Source organism: Electrona antarctica (assembly GCF_951216825.1).
Source record: "Electrona antarctica genome assembly, chromosome: 8".
Classification (NCBI taxonomy): domain Eukaryota; kingdom Metazoa; phylum Chordata; class Actinopteri; order Myctophiformes; family Myctophidae; genus Electrona; species Electrona antarctica.
In genome coordinates, this window is record NC_136789.1 from 35,776,545 (window position 1) to 35,803,908 (window position 27,364).

The following is a 27,364-nucleotide window of genomic DNA, read 5'->3' on the forward strand; positions in this document are numbered from 1 at the left end:
GCAGCTAACAATAGCAACGCCACTCTAGAGTCTGGATGTCTGTGTAGCAGCTAACAATAGCAACGCCACTCTAGAGTCTGGATGTCTGTGTAGCAGCTAACAATAGCAACGCCACTCTAGAGTCTGGATGTCTGTGTAGCAGCTAACAATAGCAACGCCACTCTAGAGTCTGGATGTCTGTGTAGCAGCTAACAATAGCAACGCCACTCTAGAGTCTGGATGTCTGTAGCAGCTAACAATAGCAACGCCACTCTAGAGTCTGGATGTATGTGTAGCAGCTAACAATAGCAACGCCACTCTAGAGTCTGGATTTCTGTGTAGCAGCTAACAATAGCAACGCCACTCTAGAGTGTGGATGTCTGTGTAGCAGCTAACAATAGCAACGCCACTCTAGAGTCTGGATGTCTGTGTAGCAGCTAACAATAGCAACGCCACGTTGTTGTGGATGTCTGTGTAGCAGCTAACAATAGCAACGCCACTCTAGAGTCGATCGACAACAACGGGAGGTAAGAATAAATCTATCGCGACTAGCGACTGGACCGCGGAGCGCCGTCTAACACAGGATCTTTTTTCATAATTAGGGATGATTTAGATCACGAGTTATTAATGTTTTAGGATTTTCGTTTTCGTCGGCTAAACAGGGGAGGGAGTTTTTCGATGACGTCTCACTCTTACGCAACATTGAGGATTGCCAAACAGGCGCCCCCTAGGCCGTGGAGCCATGGGATCCGTTCTCATATCAATCAACTTTGTCTTTTACTTCGTCCTAGGCGTCGGGCGTTACTAATAGAAAGGACGGTGAACTTCGTCCTGGGTGTTGGGGGTGTTAACATGGAGTCCACCTCACACACAGTCATTTTTCGTCTTAGTTTTAGTCGACAAAAACAACACGGGTGCAGGTGTGTGTGTGATTACCTCATCAGTGTAGGCGGGTGCAGGTGGGGGGGGCGTGGGCAGTTTGACAGGCTGCTCCTGGGCGGCGGGGGGCTGTTGGACGTCGGCGGCCTCCAGTGGCAGCGGTGGGGTAATGCAGGTGGTGTCCACCGGTGGCAGGGTGGGGGTACTGCAGGTGTCCTGCTGTCGTAGCGGGGTCTGGGGTCTGGGGCGGGCAGGGGGCGGGGCTTTGACCACGGGGGGCGGCGGCCACGACTCGACGTCACCGGTCTCTGACCTCACGTCCGGCTTCGCTGTGAACGCTGGACACGTTGGTGATGTATTAAATATAATAATAATGTAAATGTACTCAATTTTACAATGTATTAATTATTATAATACCTACGCATGTCGGCTCAAATCTTGACCGATAAGAAAAAAAACAAATGGCGTTTAAACATGTACATTCTGACCACACTGTGTGTGTGTGTGTACCTGGTCCGCGGAGGGGGCAGGGGGGGGCCTCGGGGGGGGTCTCCCCCCCTCCTCCAGTGAACTTGTTGTGAGCGTCGAAGCTGCAGACGGGGGTGTGGGGGGGAGGGGGGGGCAGGGCCCCCCCGTTCACCACCTGGCCAATCAGGGCGCTCATCTTCCCCTGGATGACCTCTGACCTGCGCTGGGACAGGGCCAGCTCTGGCTCCTGATAGGCTGTCCGACTCAGCTCCACCTGGCTGTGTGGGCAGAGCCAAGAGGGCCATGATGTGACATCATTCAGCATACCAACCAATAACACCCTGAGCGTCAAGGACGGAGTTCTCCGTTCAATCAATGAGTAACGCCCAATCAGGACGGAGTTCTCCGTTCAATCGATTAGTAACGCCCAATCAGGACGGAGTTCTCCGTTCAATCGATTAGTAACGCCCAATCAGGACGGAGTTCTCCGTTCAATCGATTAGTAACGCCCAGCGCTCAGGACGGAGTTCTCCGTTCAATCAATGAGTAACGCCCAATCAGGACGGAGTTCTCCGTTCAATCGATTAGTAACGCCCAGCGCTCAGGACGGAGTTCTCCGTTCAATCGATTAGTAACGCCCAGCGCTCAGGACGGAGTTCTCCGTTCCATCGATTAGTAACGCCCAACGCTCAGGACGGAGTTCTCTGTTCAATCGATTAGTAACGCCCAGCGCTCAGGACGGAGTTCTCCGTTCCATCGATTAGTAACGCCCAGCGCTCAGGACAGAGTTCTCTGTTCAATCGATTAGTAACGCCCAGCGCTCAGGACGGAGTTCTCCGTTCCATCGATTAGTAACGCCCAGCGCTCAGGACGGAGTTCTCCGTTCCATCGATTAGTAACGCCCAGCGCTCAGGACGGAGTTCTCTGTTCAATCGATTAGTAACGCCCAGCGCTCAGGACGGAGTTCTCTGTTCCATCGATTAGTAACGCCCAGCGCTCAGGACGGAGTTCTCCGTTCCATCGATTAGTAACGCCCAGCGCTCAGGACGGAGTTCTCTGTTCAATCGATTAGTAACGCCCAGCGCTCAGGACGAAGATTTATTGATATCAAAACCGATCGCATCGCTCCACAGGCTGGGAGCGTCTGTTGGGCAACATTCAATGTTATTTTCCAATTGCGGGACGGCTGCACCTGCAACCCTCCCACAATTAATTAATGATAATAATAATATGAATCCTACCCATCACTGACGGTCAGTCCGTACTGCGTCATGTATTCCGAGGCCTCGGCAGCGTGGTGGAACATCAGCATCCTGGTCATGTCCTCCACGGGGAAGCTGGTGGAGCGATGAGAGCCCACCGTGTGGGCCACATTCAGGGTCTTCAACGCCTTCGCTCTGACCTGCACGCACACGCACACACACACACACACACACACGCACACACACACAACCAGTAAGATACCCTGAGGGCGAGAAGCGACCTAAAGGGCGAGGTCACGTGCACGCATCCACCTGGGTGACGGCAGACTGCTGGGTGAGCGCTGGTGCTTTGGCATGGGGGGGGGGGGGTCAGATAAACATATGGAATGAATTCTGTACTGGCCATATATGGAGAGTTTTTACCAGCTGCTATGCAAGCCGGGTCTATCATCGACGTGCAAGCTAGTCCTGTACAGAGTAATCTAGTAAGAGAGTGGCGACACTAGCGTTGACTTCCATTGTAACAATGGAATGTGGAAGTGCTCATTCTATCTCAGTGGGATAGTTCCAATGTGTGGAACTATAGCCCATAGGCACCCGCTTTGTCTCAATGGGATAGTTCCAATGTGTGGAACTATAGCCCATAGGCACCCGCTTTGTCTCAATGGGATAGTTCCAATGTGTGGAACTATAGCCCATAGGCACCCGCTTTGTCTCAATGGGATAGTTCCAATGTGTGGAACTATAGCCCATAGCACCCTGCTTTGTCTCAATGGGATAGTTCCAATGTGTGGAACTATAGCCCATAGGCACCCCGCTTTGTCTCAATGGGATAGTTCCAATGTGTGGAACTATAGCCCATAGGCACCCCGCTTTGTCTCAATGGGATAGTTCCAATGTGTGGAACTATAGCCCATAGCACCCCGCTTTGTCTCAATGGGATAGTTCCAATGTGTGGAACTATAGCCCATAGGCACCCCGCTTTGTCTCAATGGGATAGTTCCAATGTGTGGAACTATAGCCCATAGGCACCCCGCTTGGTCTCAATGGGATAGTTCCAATGTGTGGAACTATAGCCCATAGGCACCCCGCTTTGTCTCAATGGGATAGTTCCAATGTGTGGAACTATAGCCCATAGGCACCCCGCTTTGTCTCAATGGGATAGTTCCAATGTGTGGAACTATAGCCCATAGCACCCCGCTTTGTCTCAATGGGATAGTTCCAATGTTTGGAACTATAGCCCATAGCACCCCGCTTTGTCTCAATGGGATAGTTCCAATGTGTGGAACTATAGCCCATAGGCACCCCGCTTTGTCTCAATGGGATAGTTCCAATGTGTGGAACTATAGCCCATAGGCACCCCGCTTTGTCTCAATGGGATAGTTCCAATGTGTGGAACTATAGCCCATAGGGCACCCCGCTTTGTGTCAATGGGATAGTTCCAATGTGTGGAACTATAGCCCATAGGGCACCCCGCTTTGTCTCAATGGGATAGTTCCAATGTGTGGAACTATAAGCCCATAGGCACCCCGCTTTGTCTCAATGGGATAGTTCCAATGTGTGGAACTATAGCCCATAGGCACCCGCTTTGTCTCAATGGGATAGTTCCAATGTGTGGAACTATAGCCCATAGGGCACCCCGCTTTGTGTCAATGGGATAGTTCCAATGTGTGGAACTATAGCCCATAGGGCACCCCGCTTTGTCTCAATGGGATAGTTCCAATGTGTGGAACTATAAGCCCATAGGCACCCCGATTTGTCTCAATGGGATAGTTCCAATGTGTGGAACTATAGCCCATAGGCACCTCGCTTTGTCTCAATGGGATAGTTCCAATGTGTGGAACTATAGCCCATAGGCACCCCGCTTTGTCTCAATGGGATAGTTCCAATGTGTGGAACTATAGCCCATAGCACCCCGCTTTGTCTCAATGGGATAGTTCCAATGTGTGGAACTATAGCCCATAGGCACCCCGCTTTGTCTCAATGGGATAGTTCCAATGTGTGGAACTATAGCCCATAGGCACCCCGCTTTGTCTCAATGGGATAGTTCCAATGTGTGGAACTATAGCCCATAGGCACCCCGCTTTGTCTCAATGGGATAGTTCCAATGTGTGGAACTATAGCCCATAGGCACCCCGCTTTGTCTCAATGGGATAGTTCCAATGTGTGGAACTATAGCCCATAGGCACCCCGCTTGGTCTCAATGGGATAGTTCCAATGTGTGGAACTATAGCCCATAGGCACCCGCTTTGTCTCAATGGGATAGTTCCAATGTGTGGAACTATAGCCCATAGGCACCCCGCTTTGTCTCAATGGGATAGTTCCAATGTGTGGAACTATAGCCCATAGGCACCCCGCTTTGTCTCAATGGGATAGTTCCAATGTGTGGAACTATAGCCCATAGGCACCTCGCTTTGCGGCGAGATCAAAGTGTGTCGCTACTCTCCTACTCTACACTCTCGCGTTCTCTTTCCATCTACACAAAATCTCTCCACCACAAAAATAAAATAAAAAGGAGATCTACAAGCTCACAATGCGTTTTGTGGGGGAATGTAGGGATGATTAGGTGTGTGTGTTTAGTACCTGGTTGAAGTATCTGTGCAGTAAACATCCAGGCAGGTAGGTGGCGCTCTGCACCAGCTTGAAGAACCGTACAAAGTTGTTGCAGTTCAGAGCAGAGAAGCACTGGACGGCAAACTGGACCTCTGGAGAGTTACGGACCGCTGGATGGTACTGCTGGACCTCCCTGTAACACACACACGCACACACACACACACACACACACACACACACACACACACACACACACACACACACACACACAGCTTGTAGATCTGCTATTTTTCAATAGCTAAAGTATAACATAATACTTTAAAACACCAACAGGGGTTCCCGCCCAAAATGGGTTAAGGTTCGGACACACCTTTCCATTCAATTCATTCTTATTATAATAATCAGCTTCTCGCAAACAGTGGACCAGGACCCATATGTGGGGAGTGAATCATTCAAACAGTGGACCAGGACCCATATGTGGGGAGTGAATAATTCAAACAGTGGACCAGGACCCATATGTGGGGAGTGAATAATTCAAACAGTGGACCAGGACCCATATGCAGTGATGTACCCAAACGCGTTCAAAGAACGGTAGTTCACGAACGCGTTCCTATTTCGGCTGAACGTGAACTGAACGTACTGTATTTCTGCCTGATGAACGTCATTGTGAACGCGTTCATTTCTGGCGTGTGTGAACGTCACTTTCTCACGTTCAACTTCGTTCAAAAGTGAGTGAGCCTTCCAGGCGAAACCCCCGCTAAAACACACCCTAACCAGTCCTTAATATCTAGCGGAAAACCCACCAATAAGCCCTTATTCAACACAAATTAACTAATCTTTCTCAAGCCGCACAATTTCACTGGAGCGCGCAGCGCGCATATGCACGCAGACAGCAGACACATACAGTCCTACATGTCCCAACCCAAACACTGAGGAGGTAAAGTAAACATGTTTATAATGTGCCACGGAAAATAGATTCCAATTGCTTGTTATTTTTGCGTCGATGAGGTATGTCGTATGTGTCCAACTGTCCATACATGATCGCCCTAACCCTAACCCGCCCTAACCCTAACCCTAAATTCGGTGGCATTTCACATTGCAAAGAGCTATTTTTTTCCCAAAATGTAAAAATAAATCACACCCGTGTGAACTGAGTGGTGCAACCACTGAGTGGTGCAACCACCGGCACACGGTAACTCTGTCATTTCTCAACCGTTTCGGAACCCCCCCCGGGAACCCCCACACGGAGTTGCACCACTCACTTCACACAGGTGTGATCTTTTTATTCAATAAAGTCTGCGGTTCTATATGGCTATGGGCTGTGGCAATAATACAAAAAAGAAAGAAAAAAGAAAAGAACGAAAAATAACTAAAATAGTTCATTTTTTGGAACCATGAACTTTAGTTCAAAATGTTGAATTAGGAACTATGAACTGAACTAGTTCCTTTTTAAATTTCTGAACTGTGAACTGAACTAGTTCATAAAATAAATGAACTTTCCCAACACTGCCCATATGTGGGCAGTGAATAATTCCAGCAACTGTTTTTGTCATGATATTTTAATATATCACAGAAAGCAAAGGATGTCTTAGTTAGCATTCACTGACCGCAGGATGTCTCCATCGTCCAGTTTGACCAGGATGTTGTACTGGCGGAACTCGGCCTCCTGGGGGCAGTAGACGCCGCGCGTGGCGAGATCCTGGTGAAATAACACAAGATAAGAGCTTTATTGATCTGAGGCAGCACTGCAGTTCAGTCATGTTCTCACCTGGTACATGTCCTTATTTGGTCATGTTCTCACCTGGTACATGTCCTTATTTGGTCATGTTCTCACCTGGTACATGTCCTTATTTGGTCATGTTCTCACCTGGTACATGTCCTTATTTGGTCATGTCCTCACCTGGTACATGTCCTTATTTGGTCATGTCCTCACCTGGTACATGTCCTTATTTGGTCATGTTCTCACCTGGTACATGTGCTTATTTGGTCATGTCCTCACCTGGTACATGCCCTTATTTGGTCATGTTCTCACCTGGTACATCTACTTATTTGGTCATGTTCTCACCTGGTACATGTCCTTATTTGGTCATGTTCTCACCTGGTACATCTCCTTATTTGGTCATGTCCTCACCTGGTACATCTACTTATTTTGTCATGTTCACACCTGGTACATCTACTTATTTGGTCATGTTCTCACCTGGTACATGTCCTTATTTGGTCATGTCCTCACCTGGCACATCTCCATATTTGGACATGTTCTCACCTGGTACATCTCCATATTTGGACATGTTCTCACCTGGTACATCTACTTATTTGGTCATGTCCTCACCTCGTACATCTCCATATTTGGACATGTTCTCACCTGGTACATGTCCTTATTTGGTAATGTCCTCACCTGGTACATCTCCATATTCGGTCATGTCCTCACCTGGTACATCTCCTTATTTGGTCATGTTCTCACCTGGTACATGTCCTTATTTGGTCATGTTCTCACCTGGTACATGTCCTTATTTGGTCATGTCCTCACCTGGTACATGTCCTTATTTGGTCATGTCCTCACCTGGTACATCTCCTTCAGGCTCTGCAGACACTTGGTCATGTTCTCGTTGTTGATCTTGGGGTCGAAGGTCATCAGGCGCTCCTCACACAGGTGGTGAGCACAGTGCACGTGGAAGCGCGTGCACTTCTCGATGAGAGACACGGTGAGCGGACAGCACAGGTGCTGCTGGGTGATGTCCTGCATTGGATACATGTTGTTTAGTTCCAGTGACATCACAGGACGTCCTGGGTGGATACATGTCATTTAGTTCCAGTGACATCACCCAGCAGCACAGGTGCTGCTGGGTGATGTCCTGCATTGGATACATGTTGTTTAGTTCCAGTGACATCACAGGACGTCCTGGGTGGATACATGTCATTTAGTTCCAGTGACATCACCCAGCAGCACAGGTGCTGCTGGGTGATGTCCTGCATTGGATACATGTTGTTTAGTTCCAGTGACATCACAGGACGTCCTGGGTGGATACATGTAATTTAGTTCCAGTGACATCACCCAGCAGCACAGGTGCTGCTGGGTGATGTCCTGCATTGGATACATGGCGTTTAGTTCCAGTGACATCACAGGACGTCCTGGGTGGATACATGGAGTTTAGTTCCAGTGACATCACAGGACGTCCTGGGTGGATACATGGAGTTTAGTTCCAGTGACATCACAGGACGTCCTGGGTGGATACATGGAGTTTAGTTCCAGTGACATCACAGGACGTCCTGGGTGGATACATGGAGTTTAGTTCCAGTGACATCACAGGACGTCCTGGGTGGATACATGGCGTTTAGTTCCAGTGTCATCACCCAGCAGCACAGGTGCTGCTGGGTGATGACAGGCCCTTTTGATGTCAATCAATCAACTAAGTCACCTTAATTCATATATTCCTCAGCCTAGTAGGAAAGTCTGTGAAAGATTTCACGTAAATTGTATGCTGCATTCATGTCATGATTTGAGGCTTTTTGTTCAAAACGGGCCAAACCTGCCAACTTTGAAAGCCAATGTTGGTCCGAGTCTGAAATATGGGACAGATCCGTCTTGAACACATGACTATAGAGATAGCGTGTAACGATTTGCGGGATTTTTGGACAAAATCTGGAGGATTAATATATATATATTTTTTTAAAAGGTGTTTTTCAAAAGCCGGCCTCCTGGTGGCGCTATAACAGGCCGTTCTGGAAAATGGGCAGAGGTTCATCGTTGGCATCCAGGGAGTGTGTGTGCAAAATTTGGCATCGACCGGGTTAACGGTGCCAGAGATTAGCTGGTAACGGACGGACGGACACACGGACGGACACACACACACACACACACACACACACACACACACGGACGGAGAAAACATACTCTCTCCCCATTCCTTCGGCCTGGTGGAGACAATAAGTAACTCTGACCTTGACATTATGGATAATAAATAAATGTATAATAAGTAACTCTGACCTTGACATTATGGATAATAAATGTATAATAAGTAACTCTGACCTTGACATTATGGATAATAAATGTATAATAAGTAACTCTGACCTTGACATTATGATAATAAATAAATGTATAATAAGTAACTCTGACCTTGACATTATGGATAATAAATGTATAATAAGTAACTCTGACCTTGACATTATGGATAATAAATGTATAATAAGTAACTCTGACCTTGACATTATGGATAATAAATGTATAATAAGTAACTCTGACCTTGACATTATGGATAATAAATGTATAATAAGTAACTCTGACCTTGACATTATGGATAATAAATGTATAATAAGTAACTCTGACCTTGACATTATGGATAATAAATAAATGTATAATAAGTAACTCTGACCTTGCGTATTGCGCGTGTGCGGTTCCACACAAAGTCGTACCAGTCGCTTGTGCTCTCCCTGGACTGGTCCAGGATCTGTGTGACCAGGTAGTCCATGGTCCGCGACAGGACAGGGAGGGGCCGGAGCTCATGGGGGAGGGGCTCCTCCTGGTCCGCTGAGGAGCGGCTGTACTCCTTAATGGCTGTCTGGTGGTCCACCTAAATATATAGAACAATATATGAAATATATAGAACAATATATATGAAATATATAGAACAATATATATGAAATATATAGAACAATATATATGAAATATATAGAACAATATACTGTACTCCATAATGGCTGTCTGGTGGTCCACCTGAATATATATGAAATATATATATGAAATATTATAGAACAATATATGAAATATATGAATGAAGCATGTGCTTAAATTCATATTTAGAAAATGTTCCAGATGTCAAAAATGTCTGAGATTATGGAACGGTGATGGATGATGATGATGATGTAATGATGATGTAATGATGATGGAACGGTGATGGATGATGATGGTCATAGAAGAGGAACCATCTGAAAGCTTCAACATCTAAAGAAAACAGTCAAAATGACCTCTCAGACATGCTAGTGTTAACCCTTAGAAGAGCAAAGACGCCAATTGGCGTCTTCATCAGAATTCCGTAAATGAGCAATGACGCCAATTGGCGTCTTTCTCTTTTTTGATTAATCTAAACATACTAATATGCTCCGAAGCGCTGTTTAAATTCCTGAGCTTATATTCCAACTACATTACCCAGAAAACCCGTGTCACGTGACACACGTGTACGTGTTGCCATTGGAAGCTGGTCCCACCCCCTGTAAACAGTGGGGGCAGAGGGAGTCTTCATAGTTTTCATTGTTTTGCCTGTTTTGCCGTCTCGCCCGAGCGATTTTCTAGCAGAAAAAGTTGAAAGCAGTACTATTTATTTGAGCGAGTTTTGTGGTAGTAGTATTGATCCATACGCGTCCCAGTCGCCTTCTCCAGGCGGAGTAGCCCTGGTCCAGTGCTTACAGCGAGACTCGCTGCTCCCTCCCTCCTTTTTTCATTGTCTCCCCATCGTCGTCCGATGAGCTATACCGGGAAACCATTGAAGAAGACGATCAACCCGGAATGTTTTGAGGTAATCTTATTGTAGAAAATGCCCTTCTATAGTGATCAGAAAAGTCATAAGATGATCGCTACAAATAGATGCTTGGATAATTACTACTACTAGTCAGATCATGACGCCAGAATGACTCACCACGATGGCCCCCAGCCATTAGCCAGCACCGAAGGTGCTGGCTAATGGTGTTGGTCGGTGCATTGGTGCTGGCTAAGGGCTGGAGGGGGGGGTTGGTGTCGATCGGTTGGTTGGTGCAGTACAAATGTATCGTAGCAGGCATGCACGCATGGCAGTACAAGTATTTTATATTGTAGCGTGCCTTATAGGCGATCTGATCTTTAGAGTAATGTTCGCTCCTTTTATTTACTGTCTACAAAGACGGAGAACAAACATGCATCGTTTACTGAAGCAACGCGTGGTTATGATGACGTTGCTACAAGGATCGGAGGGGGGACGGGGAGTGAAGCTAACAGTAGCGTATTATATAAGATCTGTATGACGTTTCATTGACGTCTGAGCTTGCATGATAATTGCATTCATTGTATATTGTATACAATCATGATTGTACATTGTTTAGTGTGTCTCCGTGTGATGATGATGATGACGATGATGTCAGATAGCCTACGTCCCCCCCCCCCCCCAACTGGCTATTGGCCGGGCTGACTACAGCTAAATGTTTATTTTTATATATTTAGAACTGGCATCGGAGGAGGAGGAGGATGATGATGATGATGATGATGATGATGAAGACGAAGAGTCAAGACTGCGATGGTGTTCTCCGACACTGAACCGGATGCATTCATTCATTTCAGTTGTTGTTTTTTTTTTAAATTTAGCCTACACACACACACACCGTCAAGAACAACTGGAATGCAGTGGTTTGGGGACACTGGGGAGTTTGGGGACAACTGTTTTGTATGTAGGCCTATTTATTTTCTGTAATATTTATTATAATTGTATTATGTTAGTAGTCATAAAAAATAAAAGACAAGCTTTTACAATGAGTTAGACCTGTCATGGCTATTTTGTTCACTAGTCTGAGGTTTATGGTTTGACTAAGCGAGTTTCAACTGTGATTTACTCTGTAACGGTAGATGGTAAGAACCCAATTTTTTTGTTATAATACAGTATACATTCAAGTCTATATTTTGATACATATCATGGGCACAAAGTCATATCAAAACAATGTCCTTGGATGAGTTTTTTATCAAAACTGTTTCTTCACAACAGGTTTTTGAGATACATGCATGAATAGACACGGTACTGGTAAGACTATGTAAACATGGTATATATCAAAATGTGCGTTAGAATGTCTAATTTTACCCCAAAAAAGAATTGAGTTTATATGATGTTCCATTTCAGAGCTAGGGGGACTTTTAGCTGGATAGGTCAGATTGATCATGACTGACCATGCTATTTATAGATGGCAAAATATCTACAGTGGTACATGTGAGAAACTTTTTATTTTATTTTAATTGAACTAGACAACTCACCCTTTAAAATGAGATATTGCATGGCTATGTACGCCCAGCAGAAAAAAAGTTATTTAGAAAATAAAACTTCAACCGGTCATAACTTTTTTTGTTGTCCTAGAAACACTACCCAGTGTAAATGCAGGCTCTTTTAAATGGCTTCCAACACCACAACTAAACATTTTATCAACTCAGTTCATTTTTTTCCTGGAAGCAGACAAGCCAAGCTTTCTCTGAAGGTCTTTCGTTGTCACACATTCACAACAGAGAATTTTCAATAAATCATTCAAAAACGCCATTCTGCCATAGAGAAGTCTAAAAACTATATAGAAATCCATGAAACTCTCAAAGAGTTAATGGCTGTCTGGTGGTCCACCTGAATATATAGAACAATATATGAAATATATAGAACAATATATAGAACAATATATGAAATATATAGAATATAATAGAACAATATATACTGTACTCCTTAACCCTTAGAAGATGAAAGACGCCAATTGGCGTCTTCATCAGAATTCCGTAAATGATCAATGACGCCAATTGGCGTCTTCACAGTTTTTGATGAATCTAAACATATTAATATGCTCCGAAGCGCTGTTTAAATTCCTGAGCTTATATTCCAACTACATTACCCAGAAAACCCGTGTCACGTGACACACGTGTACGTGTTGCCATTGGAAGCTGGTCCCACCCCCTGTAAACAGTGGGGGCAGAGGGAGTCTTCATAGTTTTCATTGTTTTGCCTGTTTGCCGTCTCGCCCGAGCGATTTTCTAGCAGAAAAAGTTGAAAGCAGTACTATTTATTTGAGCGAGTTTTGTGGTAGTAGTATTGATCCATACGCGTCCCAGTCGCCTTCTCCAGGCGGAGTAGCCCTGGTCCAGTGCTTACAGCGAGACTCGCTGCTCCCTCCCTCCTTTTTTCATTGTCTCCCCATCGTCGTCCGATGAGCTATACCGGGAAACCATTGAAGAAGACGATCAACCCGGAATGTTTTGAGGTAATCTTATTGTAGAAAATGCCCTTCTATAGTGATCAGAAATCATAAGATGATCGCTACAAATAGATGCTTGGATAATTACTACTACTAGTCAGATCATGACGCCAGAATGACTCACCACGATGGCCCCCAGCCATTAGCCAGCACCGAAGGTGCTGGCTAATGGTGTTGGTCGGTGCATTGGTGCTGGCTAAGGGCTGGAGGGGGGGGTTGGTGTCGATCGGTTGGTTGGTGCAGTACAAATGTATCGTAGCAGGCATGCACGCATGGCAGTATAAGTATTTTATATTGTAGCGTGCCTTATAGGCGATCTGATCTTTAGAGTAATGTTCGCTCCTTTTATTTACTGTCTACAAAGACGGAGAACAAACATGCATCGTTTACTGAAGCAACGCGTGGTTATGATGACGTTGCTACAAGGATCGGAGGGGGGACGGGGAGTGAAGCTAACAGTAGCGTATTATATAAGATCTGTATGACGTTTCATTGACGTCTGAGCTTGCATGATAATTGCATTCATTGTATATTGTATACAATCATGATTGTACATTGTTTAGTGTGTCTCCGTGTGATGATGATGATGACGATGATGTCAGATAGCCTACGTCCCCCCCCCCCCCCAACTGGCTATTGGCCGGGCTGACTACAGCTAAATGTTTATTTTTATATATTTAGAACTGGCATCGGAGGAGGAGGATGATGATGATGATGATGATGATGATGAAGACGAAGAGTCAAGACTGCGATGGAGTTCTCCGACACTGAACCGGATGCATTCATTCATTTCAGTTGTTTTTTTTTTAAATTTAGCCTACACACACACACACCGTCAAGAACAACTGGAATGCAGTGGTTTGGGGACACTGGGGAGTTTGGGGACAACTGTTTTGTATGTAGGCCTATTTATTTTCTGTAATATTTATTATAATTGTATTATGTTAGTAGTCATAAAAAATAAAAGACAAGCTTTTACAATGAGTTAGACCTGTCATGGCTATTTTGTTCACTAGTCTGAGGTTTATGGTTTGACTAAGCGAGTTTCAACTGTGATTTACTCTGTAACGGTAGATGGTAAGAACCCAATTTTTTTGTTATAATACAGTATATATTGAAGTCTATATTTTGATACATATCATGGGCACAAAGTCATATCAAAACAATGTCCTTGGATGAGTTTTTTATCAAAACTGTTTCTTCACAACAGGTTTTTGAGATACATGCATGAATAGACACGGTACTGGTAAGACTATGTAAACATGGTATATATCAAAATGTGCGTTAGAATGTCTAATTTTACCCCAAAAAAGAATTGAGTTTATATGATGTTCCATTTCAGAGCTAGGGGGACTTTTAGCTGGATAGGTCAGATTGATCATGACTGACCATGCTATTTATAGATGGCAAAATATCTACAGTGGTACATGTGAGAAACTTTTTATTTTATTTTAATTGAACTAGACAACTCACCCTTTAAAATGAGATATTGCATGGCTATGTACGCCCAGCAGAAAAAAAGTTATTTAGAAAATAAAACTTCAACCGGTCATAACTTTTTTTGTTGTCCTAGAAACACTACCCAGTGTAAATGCGGGCTCTTTTAAATGGCTTCCAACACCACAACTAAACATTTTATCAACTCAGTTCATTTTTTTCCTGGAAGCAGACAAGCCAAGCTTTCGCTGAAGGTCTTTTGTTGTCACACATTCACAACAGAGAATTTTCAATAAATCATTCAAAAACGCCATTCTGCCATAGAGAAGTCTAAAAACTATATAGAAATCCATGAAACTCTCAAAGAGTTAAAGGGGAATTTCTCCCTAAACCTTTTTTTTTTACAAAAGTAAGTTGATAATTATGTATATTGACCAAAAAAATATATATAAAAAAAAAAATAAAGATATAGGGGAGCTGGAGCAGCAGAAGGAGCTGGGGCTGCTGCTGGAGGGGTCTAACGCTAGAACTCCTATTCAATCGCACAGTTGTTTTTTGTTTACATCTGTTCTAGATGATGTGACAGCAACACAATGCATGTCAACATGCATTGTTGACACTGCACTCTACCTGGTCTGCGTGAGCTGTTGTTAGACCCCCCCAGCAGCAGCCCCAGCTCCAGCTCCACTATATCTTTATTTCTTTTCTTTTTTATATATTTTTTTGGTCAATATACATAATTATCAACTTACTTTTGTAAAAAAAGGTTTAGGGAGAAATTCCCCTTTAATGGCTGCCTGGTGATCCACCTGAATATATAGAACATATACCATCTCAGTGTCTGGGAGGACAGATAGTTACCATCTCGGTGTCTGGAAGGACCTCGAAGGCACTGAGCTGGTTGCGTGTCTCTCTCATGTAGCGTTCCTTCTCTGGACACATGTCAGGACACGTCCCCACGAACACCTTGGACATGTCCAGGTCCGTCCTCTTAGAGCGGCCTGCGATGCGAGGAAGTTTGGAAAACAAAAAATAAATCACACCCGTGTGAAGTGAGGGGCGCTCTTATCAACATACATCAGCTCATTCCGGCCAATCACAATTTGCGTCCTCACCTTCGTCTTCAATGTTTGCGTTTACACGTTCGTTGTCTATGGCATTCAATGTTAGCGTTAGGACAAACACTCAAAACTGGCCACGCATTGTCAAAGGCATTCGATGTTTGTGTTAGGACGATGTTTGCGTTTACACAAACCCCTCAAAGCTGAACATGGGAGGGGCACGCTGCAGCCAGCCTACCTGAGTTCTGAGGAGCTGTGCTGGGATTCACTAATTTGCATTGACGTTGATCTCCTTTCATCAATAAACCCAGAAACAGTGACAGTCAATACTTCCTTTATCAATAAACCCAGAAACAGTGACAGTCAATACTTCCTTTATCAATAAACCCAGAAACAGTAACCGTCAATACTTCCTTTATCAATAAACCCAGAAACAGTAACCGTCAATACTTCCTTTATCAATAAACCCAGAAACAGTGTCCGTCAATACTTCCTTTATCAATAAACCCAGAAACAGTGACCGTCAATACTTCTTTATCAATAAACCCAGAAACAGTAACCGTCAATACTTCCTTTATCAATAAACCCAGAAACAGTGACCGTCAATACTTCCTTTGATCCTTTTATTTGTTGAAAATAGCAGACACGTCGCAGCGCGACGCGTTGTGAGCTTGTAGAAGCTATTTTCAGCATGCAACCAAGTGTAAAATGACTTATATTGGATCTCTTGTCCACTAGTCCCTTCCTAACATTTTAGTCTAGTTTTTATTTGTTGACGAAATTGTCGATACATTTAGTCTTAGTTTTAGTCGTCATAGCTTAGTTTTCATGTAGTTTCCATTTAGTTTTCGTCAGTGGAAAAAGGTCGACGAACATTTTTCGTCTTAGTTTTAGTCGACGAAAACAACACTGATCGACACTGCGGGGGCGGAGCTATGGGGGCGGAGCTACGGGGGCGGAGCTATGGGGGCAGCGCTACGGGGGGGCGGAGCTACGCTACCTTGACGCAGTATCTTGTCCCGCTGCTCCAGGAGGCGGTACTTGTCCTCGGCGGTCTCGGCCAGCTGGCCAATCAGGTGCAGGATGGAGGAGGGGACGGGGCGCTCGGAGGAGGAGGAGCTGCTGGTTGTGGGCGGGGCATCCGGGCCCGGCTCCTCCCCTCTCTGCTGACCGTCACTGTCCATCTGGAGGGTCTTAGCTGACGCTGGCTTCTTGACCGGAGAGCTGACACTGGACACAGACACCAGCACACGGGCGCACGCACGCACGCACATTAAAAAAGAATCACACCCGTGTGAACTGAGTGGTGTAAGGCCTGTCTGACGTAATGAAATCATGTCTGACGTAATGAAATCACACCCGGGTGAACAGGGTGAACATAGCAACAATGCTCATTTTTTCTGGACTAACAAAGCCAGTTGTCTGACGTAATGAAATCACACCCGGGTGAACATAGCAACCATGCTCATTTTTTCTGCACTAACAAAGCCAGTTGTAGGAGTGGTTTTTTTTTTCTCTCTCTCTCACACACACTCACTCACTCACTCACACACACACACAGCAAGGCTGGACAAACAAGCTACTTTACTTTACTACACATGTGCATTATGAGATATAACCCCTCTACCTACTCCCCCCCCCCCCCCCCCCCATCTCTCTCTCTCTCTCTCATTAGCAGGCAACAGTGCAGCACTATCTCTCTCTCTGTTTCTGGCACAACAGCGCCCCTACTGGTACTCATAGTCATACTGGTGCTCATAGTCACATAGGTGAACACGGACATTGCTGTTCCTTGGAGTGGTTGCACCACTCAAAAACACAAAGCATTCTCAGATGGGGGGGGTTGTGGGGGGGGTGGGGGGGGTTCCGCGGCCAAATATATCTATATCATTCTGGGGGTCGTTGGCACAAGGACGTTTGAGAATTACTGATTTAGAAAAGGGGTTCTCAACCCGTGGGTCGCGACTCGTGACCCCTCGGGGGGGTCTCCAAATTACTTTGGGGGATCCCCAAACTATTTAAAAAAAATATATATATATGTTTTTTGCACCTGAATGGCTGGAATATGGAAATGAAGAGTTTACATAGTACACATAGTGAATATGGAAATGAAGAGTTTACATAGTACACATAGTGAATATGGAAATGAAGAGTTTACATAGTACACATAGTGCATGCATACACTTTTCCTTAATTTCCTTAGAGTGGGGGGAGAGGAGGGGCTATGGGGTACAGTAGCTCAGGCTATGGGGTACGGTAGCTCAGGCTATGGGGTACGGTAGCTCAGGCTATGGGGTACGGTAGCCCAGGCTATGGGGTACGGTAGCTCAGGCTATGGGGTACGGTAGCTCAGGCTATGGGGTACGGTAGCTCAGGCTATGGGGTACGGTAGCTCAGGCTATGGGGTACGGTAGCTCAGGCTATGGGGTACGGTAGCTCAGGCTATGGGGTACGGTAGCTCAGGCTATGGGGTACGGTAGCTCAGGCTATGGGGTACAGTAGCTCAGGCTATGGGGTACAGTAGCTCAGGCTATGGGGTACAGTAGCTCAGGCTATGGGGTACAGTAGCTCAGGCTATGGGGTACAGTAGCTCAGGCTATGGGGTACAGTAGCTCAGGCTATGGGGTACAGTAGCTCAGGCTATGGGGTACAGGGCCCACAATATACATAAAGTAATTACAAGTATTTTAAGGCTTACCTGCGGGGGGTAAAGATGGCGCTGACCGGTGGAACTCTAGGTGGCGCCGTTGGTCGTCTGACCGGAGACGAGGATGACGAGGAGCTCTGGGCCTTCATCTCCTCCTCCTGCCTCTTCGGGGGGGCTCTCTTTCCCTTCTCTGCTGGACCTGATTAACAACCCTTTATCCTTTAGTTCCAACACACTTCCCCCCTTTATCCTTTAGTTCCAACACACTTCCCCCTTTATCCTTTAGTTCCAACACACTTCCCCCTTTATCCTTTAGTTCCAACACACTTCCCCCCTTTATCCTTTAGTTCCAACACACTTCCCCCTTTATCCTTTAGTTCCAACACACTTCCCCCTTTATCCTTTAGTTCCAACACACTTCCCCCCTTTATCCTTTAGTTCCAATACACTTCCCCCTTTATCCTTTAGTTCCAACACACTTCCCCCTTTATCCTTTAGTTCCAACACACTTCCCCCTTTATCCTTTAGTTCCAACACACTTCCCCCCTTTATCCTTTAGTTCCAACACACTTCCCCCTTTATCCTTTAGTTCCAACACACTTCCCCCCTTTATCCTTTAGTTCCAACACACTTCCCCCTTTATCCTTTAGTTCCAACACACTTCCCCCCTTTATCCTTTAGTTCCAACACACTTCCCCCTTTATCCTTTAGTTCCAACACACTTCCCCCCTTTATCCTTTAGTTCCAACACACTTCCCCCCTTTATCCTTTAGTTCCAACACACTTCCCCCTTTATCCTTTAGTTCCAACACACTTCCCCCCTTTATCCTTTAGTTCCAACACACTTCCCCCCTTATCCTTTAGTTCCAACACACTTCCCCCCTTATCCTTTAGTTCCAACACACTTCCCCCCTTATCCTTTAGTTCCAACACACTTCCCCCCTTATCCTTTAGTTCCAACACACTTCCCCCCTTATCCTTTAGTTCCAACACACTTCCCCCCTTATCCTTTAGTTCTAACACACACACACACACACACACACACACACACACACACACGCACACGCACACGCACACGCACACGCACACGCACACGCACACACACACGATATTTACTCTGTTTCTTCCTCTGCCAGAGAATGTAGAGTTCGTGTCGCTGGAGGTTTTTGCCCTTCTTCTTTGCCTTGGCTGCAGATTCCTGAAGGAGACACAGTTCAAACATGTCCTTAACATGTCCTGAAGGAGACACAGTTCAAACATGTCCTTAACATGTCCTGAAGGAGACACAGTTCAAACATGTCCTTAACATGTCCTGAAGGAGACACAGTTCAAACATGTCCTTAACATGTCCTGAAGGAGACACAGTTCAAACATGTCCTTAACATGTCCTGAAGGAGACACAGTTCAAACATGTCCTTAACATGTCCTGAAGGAGACACAGTTCAAACATGTCCTTAACATGTCCTGAAGGAGACACAGTTCAAACATGTCCTTAACATGTCCTGAAGGAGACACAGTTCAAACATGTCCTTAACATGTCCTGAAGGAGACACAGTTCAAACATGTCCTTAACATGTCCTGAAGGAGACACAGTTCAAACATGTCCTTAACATGTCCTGAAGGAGACACAGTTCAAACATGTCCTTAACATGTCCTGAAGGAGACACAGTTCAAACATGTCTGTGTCATAAAGACACAGTTCAAACATGTCCTTGTCATAAAGACACAGTTCAAACATGTCCTTGTCATAAAGACACAGTTCAAACATGTCCGTGTCATAAAGACACAGTTCAAACATGTCCTTGTCATAAAGATGTGCTTGACGTCATTAACATTAACACAGTGTTTACATCCTGGAGCCAGTGTGGGTCCCATGGGTCGACAAAATAAGGTCATCAAGCATCTCGTTTGGAATATCAACGCTTCGAAAGAGAGCTCAGACGAGGTAGCGCGATGTAGTAGTGGAACATTATACCTCCCGGTCTTGGGGGGGAATGGAAGGCGGGGCTTTTCAGAGTAAAATCACCCTCATCTGCTGGGCACTCTAGCGCCTTTATTTTGAAAAATTCCGGCACATAAAAAGTGGTAATAGTGACTAGCAGTGAATAAACTCACGTGGTCGTGGAAGTGCACGTTGCCAGGTTCTAGTTAATAGTGAGTAGCAGTGAATGGACTCACGTTGCCAGGTTCTCGTTAACAGTGAGTAGCAGTGAATGGACTCACGTTGCCAGGTTCTAGTTAACAGTGAGTAGCAGTGAATGGACTCACGTTGCCAGGTTCTCGTTAACAGTGAGTAGCAGTGAATGGACTCACGTTGCCAGGTTCTAGTTAACAGTGAGTAGCAGTGAATGGACTCACGTTGCCAGGTTCTAGTTAATAGTGAGTAGCAGTGAATGGACTCACATTGCCAGGTTCTAGTTAATAGTGAGCAGTGAATGGACTCACGTTGCCAGGTTCTAGTTAATAGTGAGCAGTGAATGGACTCACGTTGCCAGGTTCTAGTTAATAGTGAGTAGCAGTGAATGGACTCACATTGCCAGGTTCTAGTTAATAGTGAGCAGTGAATGGACTCACGTTGCCAGGTTCTAGTTAATAGTGAGTAGCAGTGAATGGACTCACGTTGCCAGGTTCTCGTTAACAGTGAGTAGCAGTGAATGGACTCACGTTGCCAGGTTCTAGTTAATAGTGAGTAGCAGTGAATGGACTCACGTTGCCAGGTTCTCGTTAACAGTGAGTAGCAGTGAATGGACTCACGTTGCCAGGTTCTAGTTAATAGTGAGTAGCAGTGAATGGACTCACGTTGCCAGGTTCTCGTTAACAGTGAGTAGCAGTGAATGGACTCACGTTGCCAGGTTCTAGTTAATAGTGAGTAGCAGTGAATGGACTCACGTTGCCAGGTTCTAGTTAACAGTGAGTAGCAGTGAATGGACTCACGTTGCCAGGTTCTAGTTAGTAGTGAGTAGCAGTGAATGGACTCACGTTGCCAGGTTCTAGTTAACAGTGAGTAGCAGTGAATGGACTCACGTTGCCAGGTTCTAGTTAACAGTGAGTAGCAGTGAATGGACTCACGTTGCCAGGTTCTCGTTAACAGTGAGTAGCGGTGAATGGACTCACGTTGCCAGGTTCTCGTTAACAGTGAGTAGCAGTGAATGGACTCACGTTGCCAGGTTCTAGTTAATAGTGAGCAGTGAATGGACTCACGTTGCCAGGTTCTAGTTAATAGTGAGCAGTGAATGGACTCACATTGCCAGGTTCTAGTTAATAGTGAGCAGTGAATGGACTCACGTTGCCAGGTTCTAGTTAATAGTGAGCAGTGAATGGACTCACGTTGCCAGGTTCTACTTAACAGTGAGTAGCAGTGAATGGACTCACGTTGCCAGGTTCTCGTTAACAGTGAGTAGCAGTGAATGGCCTCACGTTGCCAGGTTCTCGTTAACAGTGAGTAGCGGTGAATGGACTCACGTTGCCAGGTTCTCGTTAACAGTGAGTAGCGGTGAATGGACTCACGTTGCCAGGTTCTCGTTAACAGTGAGTAGCAGTGAATGGACTCACGTTGCCAGGTTCTAGTTAATAGTGAGCAGTGAATGGACTCACGTTGCCAGGTTCTAGTTAATAGTGAGCAGTGAATGGACTCACGTTGCCAGGTTCTAGTTAATAGTGAGCAGTGAATGGACTCACGTTGCCAGGTTCTAGTTAATAGTGAGCAGTGAATGGACTCACGTTGCCAGGTTCTACTTAACAGCGAGTAGCAGTGAATGGACTCACGTTGCCAGGTTCTCGTTAACAGTGAGTAGCAGTGAATGGACTCACGTTGCCAGGTTCTAGTTAATAGTGAGCAGTGAATGGACTCACGTTGCCAGGTTCTAGTTAATAGTGAGCAGTGAATGGACTCACGTTGCCAGGTTCTAGTTAATAGTGAGCAGTGAATGGACTCACGTTGCCAGGTTCTAGTTAATAGTGAGCAGTGAATGGACTCACGTTGCCAGGTTCTAGTTAGTAGTGAGTAGCAGTGAATGGACTCACGTTGCCAGGTTCTAGTTAACAGTGAGTAGCGGTGAATAAACTCACGTGGTCTCTGAAGTGCACGATGGCCAGGTTCTGGTTAACAGTGAGTAGTGGTGAATAAACTCACGTGGTCTCTGAAGTGCACGATGGCCAGGTTCTGGTTAACAGTGAGTAGCGGTGAATAAACTCACGTGGTCTCTGAAGTGCACGATGGCCAGGTTCTGGTTAACAGTGAGTAGCAGTGAATAAACTCACGTGGTCTCTGAAGTGCACGATGGCCAGGTTCTTGTGCGGGCGGCAGTAGACCGTCCTCAGCGCTCCGTACTGACTGAAGTGTTTGGTCAGAATGTCCTTCTTGTTGAGCTGAGGAGGGACGTTCTTACACTGCAGCACCATCAGCTCTCTGAGCTCATTGGGCGACAGACCCTCCGTGCTCTCCGCCCGTTGGCTGCCGCGTCTGGCCGGGGTCGTGGCCAAGGGCTCCGCCTTCACGGCTTTGGCTGAATCTGGTTGGACAATAAATAAAAAATGACAAAATTAAATGAAATGATAATTCACCTTTAGCTAAGCCCCGCCCTCTCCCACTTAAGACACTCTTATATGTATTCTTCATATAAAATACACCCACGTACCCGTGGTGTCCACCAGCTCTCTCTCCAGAACCTCTCTGGTGGGAGCCTGGGCCCTGCAGGGTGGCGGACCCCCCTGAGCGGGGCTGGGGTCCGTCCACTCTGCTGCTGCTGGTGCCTGGGGGGCCATGGGGGGCTGCTGCAGGGGGCTCCTGCTGTCCCGCGTCCACTCTGCTGCCTGGCCCGTGGGGCTCCTGTTCCTCAGCGCTGGCTCACTGCGTCTGGCCTCCTTCAGGACGCCACTCAGCGCCCGACCGAACAGGCCGGCCACCGGGCCCCGAGAACGCAGCAGAGGCCTCTTCTGTACAACCAGGAGGCAAACAATGACGGAGGCATTAGATTTAGGTCAAAAGGATCATCCTAGATGTTCAGTCCAACATCTGCACATGTTTGTATCTGTACTAGCCTATGTTCATGTATCTGTACTAGCCCTATGTTCATGCCTATATATTTATTATGTCGGTTTAGATTTCGTATATTGTGTATTTTGCCCTGCCACGAAAAGATGAGAGAGAGAGAGAGAGAGAGAGAGACACAGAGACAGAGACAGAGACAGAGCGAGACAGAGACACAGAGAGACAGAGAGAGAGACAGAGAGACAGAGAGAGATAGAGAGACAGAGAGACAGAGACAGAGAGAGATAGAGAGACAGAGAGAGAGAGACAGAGAGAGAGAGAGAGAGAGAGAGAGACAGAGAGAGACAGAGAGAGACAGAAAGAGAGAGACAGAGAGACAGAGAGAGATAGAGAGAGACAGAGGAGTGTATCAATGCATACACAGTGCTGCCTTGATCCCGCCTCTAGCTGCCACTGATTGGCCAGGCCGTTTGGTGGCCGGAGCATCAAGTCTGCCTGAGAGTTCCCAGATGGGAGCAGGAGGGGGGAACCCAGTGTACTCTCTGCTGCCCCATCTGGCGGAGTCAGGTTACGGGAGCAGTGCATGTTGGCCAACCTTACTGCATGTTCCCAGTGTACTCTCTGCTGCCCCATCTGGCGGAGTCAGGTTACGGGAGCAGTGCATGTTCGCCAACCTTACTGCATGTTCGGACTAACTCTCTGCTGCCCCATCTGGCGGAGTCAGGTTACGGGAGCAGTGCATGTTCGCCAACCTTACTGCATGTTCGGACTAACTCTCTGCTGCCCCATCTGGCGGAGTCAGGTTACGGGAGCAGTGCATGTTGGCCAACCTTCCTGCATGTTCCGACTAACGGGACTTCGGATCTATGGGCAGTCCCCGTACGTGTGTGCGTTAATGTAACAAAGGTGCAGACGATCAGAAATCAGCAGAGAGCGAGCGACGTTTTCGCTACTCTATGCCGTATTGAAGTGGACTGACTCTGCCACAGACATTTTTTTTTCTCCCTGGAAATAAAAACGTCTGGGTTTCCGAGGCTACCATAACGCTGACCTGTGGTTGTGGAGGCGTCTCCCCCTCCGTCTGGGGACTCTACGTATGTTACATATTGTGTTTAATGACCTGTGGTTGTGGAGGCGTCTCCCCCTCCGTCTGGGGACTCTACGTGTGTTACATATTGTGTTTAATGACCTGTGGTTGTGGAGGCGTCTCCCCCTCCGTCTGGGGACTCTACGTATGTTACATATTGTGTTTAAATAATGACCTGTGGTTGCCGTGGCGTCTCCCCCTCCGTCTGGGGACTCTACGTATGTTACATATTGTGTTTAATGACCTGTGGTTGCCGTGGCGTCTCCCCCTCCGTCTGGGGACTCTACGTATGTTACATATTGTGTTTAATGACCTGTGGTTGTGGAGGCGTCTCCCCCTCCGTCTGGGGACTCTACGTATGTTACATATTGTGTTTAATGACCTGTGGTTGCCGTGGCGTCTCCCCCTCCGTCTGGGGACTCTACGTATGTTACATATTGTGTTTAATGACCTGTGGTTGCCGTGGCGTCTCCCCCTCCGTCTGGGGACTCTACGTATGTTACATATTGTGTTTAATGACCTGTGGTTGCCGTGGCGTCTCCCCCTCCGTCTGGGGACTCTACGTATGTTACATATTGTGTTTAATGACCTGTGGTTGCCGTGGCGTCTCCCCCTCCGTCTGGGGACTCTACGTATGTTACATATTGTGTTTAATGACCTGTGGTTGTGGAGGCGTCTCCCCCTCCGTCTGGGGACTCTACGTATGTTACATATTGTGTTTAAATAATGACCTGTGGTTGCCGTGGCGTCTCCCCCTCCGCCTGGGGACTCTACGTATGTTACATATTGTGTTTAATGACCTGTGGTTGTGGAGGCGTCTCCCCCTCCGTCTGGGGACTCTACGTATGTTACATATTGTGTTTAATGACCTGTGGTTGTGGAGGCGTCTCCCCCTCCGCCTGGGGACTCTACGTATGTTACATATTGTGTTTAATGACCTGTGGTTGTGGAGGCGTCTCCCCCTCCGCCTGGGGACTCTACGTATGTTACATATTGTGTTTAAATAATGACCTGTGGTTGCCGTGGCGTCTCCCCCTCCGTCTGGGGACTCTACGTATGTTACATATTGTGTTTAATGACCTGTGGTTGCCGTGGCGTCTCCCCCTCCGTCTGGGGACTCTCCTCCTTCTTGGCTCTCTCTGGCCCGTCGGGACCCGACGGGCTGTCCTTCCGCTTGGTTCCTTTGCTGGGCCGCTGTGCAGCGAACGGGTTGGATTCCCCCGTGGCCTCCCGGTCAGCCGCGTTGGAGGACAAGGAGGAGGAGGAGCTCCTCTCCTCTGCGGGGGCGTCCTTGGCGAACGGAGACGCCTGACCGAAGCTGCTCGCCCCGAAGAGGGGAGCTACGCTCTGTGGCTGGAGCACTGTGGTTGAAAAGCTGAGAGACAAGAACAAGGCAAGTGGATTTGCATTATTTTATTATTGCTTTGTGTTTTTTTAACCCATATTGACCTGAGATCAGATTCACCTGAATGTAGACGGGGTGGTGGGCTCGGTAGGGGGGGGGGGGACTCACCTGAATGTAGACGGGGTGGTGGGCTCGGTAGGGGGGGGGGGGACTCACCTGAATGTAGACGGGGTGGTGGGCTCGGTGGGGGGGCTCACCTGAATGTAGACGGGGTGGTGGGCTCGGTGGGGGGGGGGGGACTCACCTGAATGTAGACGGGGTGGTGGGCTCGGTGGGGGGGGGGGGGGGGCTCACCTGAATGTAGACGGGGTGGTGGGCTCGGTGGGGGGGGGGGGCTCACCTGAATGTAGACGGGGTGGTGGGCTCGGTGGGGGGGGGGGGCTCACCTGAATGTAGACGGCGTGGTGGGCTCGGTGGGGGGACTCACCTGAATGTAGACGGGGTGGTGGGCTCGGTGGGGGGGGGGGGGCTCACCTGAATGTAGACGGGGTGGTGGGCTCGGTGGGGGGGGGGCTCACCTGAATGTAGACGGGGTGGTGGGCTCGGTGGGGGGGGGCTCACCTGAATGTAGACGGGGTGGTGGGCTCGGTGGGGGGGGGGGGGGGGGGCTCACCTGAATGTAGACGGGGTGGTGGGCTCGGTGGGGGGGGGCTCACCTGAATGTAGACGGGGTGGTGGGCTCGGTGGGGGGGGGGCTCACCTGAATGTAGACGGGGTGGTGGGCTCGGTGGGGGGGGGGGGCTCACCTGAATGTAGACGGGGTGGTGGGCTCGGTGGGGGGGGGGCTCACCTGAATGTAGACGGGGTGGTGGGCTCGGTGGGGGGGGGGGGCTCACCTGAATGTAGACGGGGTGGTGGGCTCGGTGGGGGGGGGGGCTCACCTGAATGTAGACGGGGTGGTGGGCTCGGTGGGGGGGGGGCTCACCTGAATGTAGACGGGGTGGTGGGCTCGGTGGGGGGGGGGGGGGGGGGGGGGCTCACCTGAATGTAGACGGGGTGGTGGGCTCGGTGGGGGGGGGTGGGGGGGCTCACCTGAATGTAGACGGGGTGGTGGGCTCAGTGGGGGGTGCAGTGTTGGTGCCACAGGGCGAAGCTGGCTGGGAGAAGGTGAACTGCAGCGCCGCAGAGCCTCCGGTGGTGGAGGAGGAGGAGGCGGTGGAGGCCTGAGGCGGCGGAGGCTCCTTCTGGGCGGAGATGTGAGCAGGCTGGGAGAAGCTGAAGCCCAGGGGTGGTGCTGGTGCTGGAGGAGGAGGAGGAGGAGGAGGAGGAGGAGAGCTGCTCTCCATGCCAGACCCAGCAGCGCTGCTCGGTTCAGGGTTGTTGTTGGAGGAGGAGGAGGAGGGGGGTGGTGGTGGTGGTGGTGGTTCGGGGCTGGCACTGAAGATGGGCTTAAACAGCACCTCGTTGGCGGGCTTGAAGCTGAACTGGGGCAGGGCCACGCCTCTGCTTTGGCTCGAACCCTGAGCCGTTGAGCCGAACACCCCCCCAGCAGAGGACGATGCACCTTGAGGGGTTGACCCAAACACCCCCCCAGCAGAGGACGATGAACCCTGAGCCACTGACCCAAACACCCCCCCAGCAGAGGAGGAGGAGCCAGTGGACAGAGGCTGGCCGAAGGGGGTGTGTCCAAAAGAGCCTGTGGTGGAGGAGGTGGAACCTGTGGACAGACATTAACCCATTTTGAGCGGGAACCCCTT

The 27,364-nt window shown here is 47.8% G+C and overlaps 1 protein-coding gene across 2 annotated transcripts in view; it reads right to left on the reverse strand.

Moving 5' to 3' along the window:
- mcm3ap (minichromosome maintenance complex component 3 associated protein) overlaps nt 1–27,364 on the reverse strand; it is a 67,769-nt gene that overhangs the window by 33,043 nt on the left and 7,362 nt on the right. For both annotated transcript variants that reach the window (XM_079507727.1, XM_079507726.1), the window contains exons 6-20: nt 26,700–27,324; nt 25,343–25,637; nt 22,823–23,120; nt 22,446–22,696; nt 19,302–19,383; nt 18,237–18,384; nt 16,539–16,768; nt 15,339–15,478; nt 9,452–9,649; nt 7,642–7,818; nt 6,689–6,780; nt 5,112–5,274; nt 2,568–2,728; nt 1,369–1,604; nt 916–1,196 (exon numbers count right to left, since the gene is read on the reverse strand). In XM_079507727.1, coding sequence (XP_079363853.1) covers nt 916–1,196; nt 1,369–1,604; nt 2,568–2,728; nt 5,112–5,274; nt 6,689–6,780; nt 7,642–7,818; nt 9,452–9,649; nt 15,339–15,478; nt 16,539–16,768; nt 18,237–18,384; nt 19,302–19,383; nt 22,446–22,696; nt 22,823–23,120; nt 25,343–25,637; nt 26,700–27,324 — 3,377 coding nt within the window. The remainder of the gene's footprint in view (nt 1–915; nt 1,197–1,368; nt 1,605–2,567; nt 2,729–5,111; nt 5,275–6,688; nt 6,781–7,641; nt 7,819–9,451; nt 9,650–15,338; nt 15,479–16,538; nt 16,769–18,236; nt 18,385–19,301; nt 19,384–22,445; nt 22,697–22,822; nt 23,121–25,342; nt 25,638–26,699; nt 27,325–27,364) is intronic.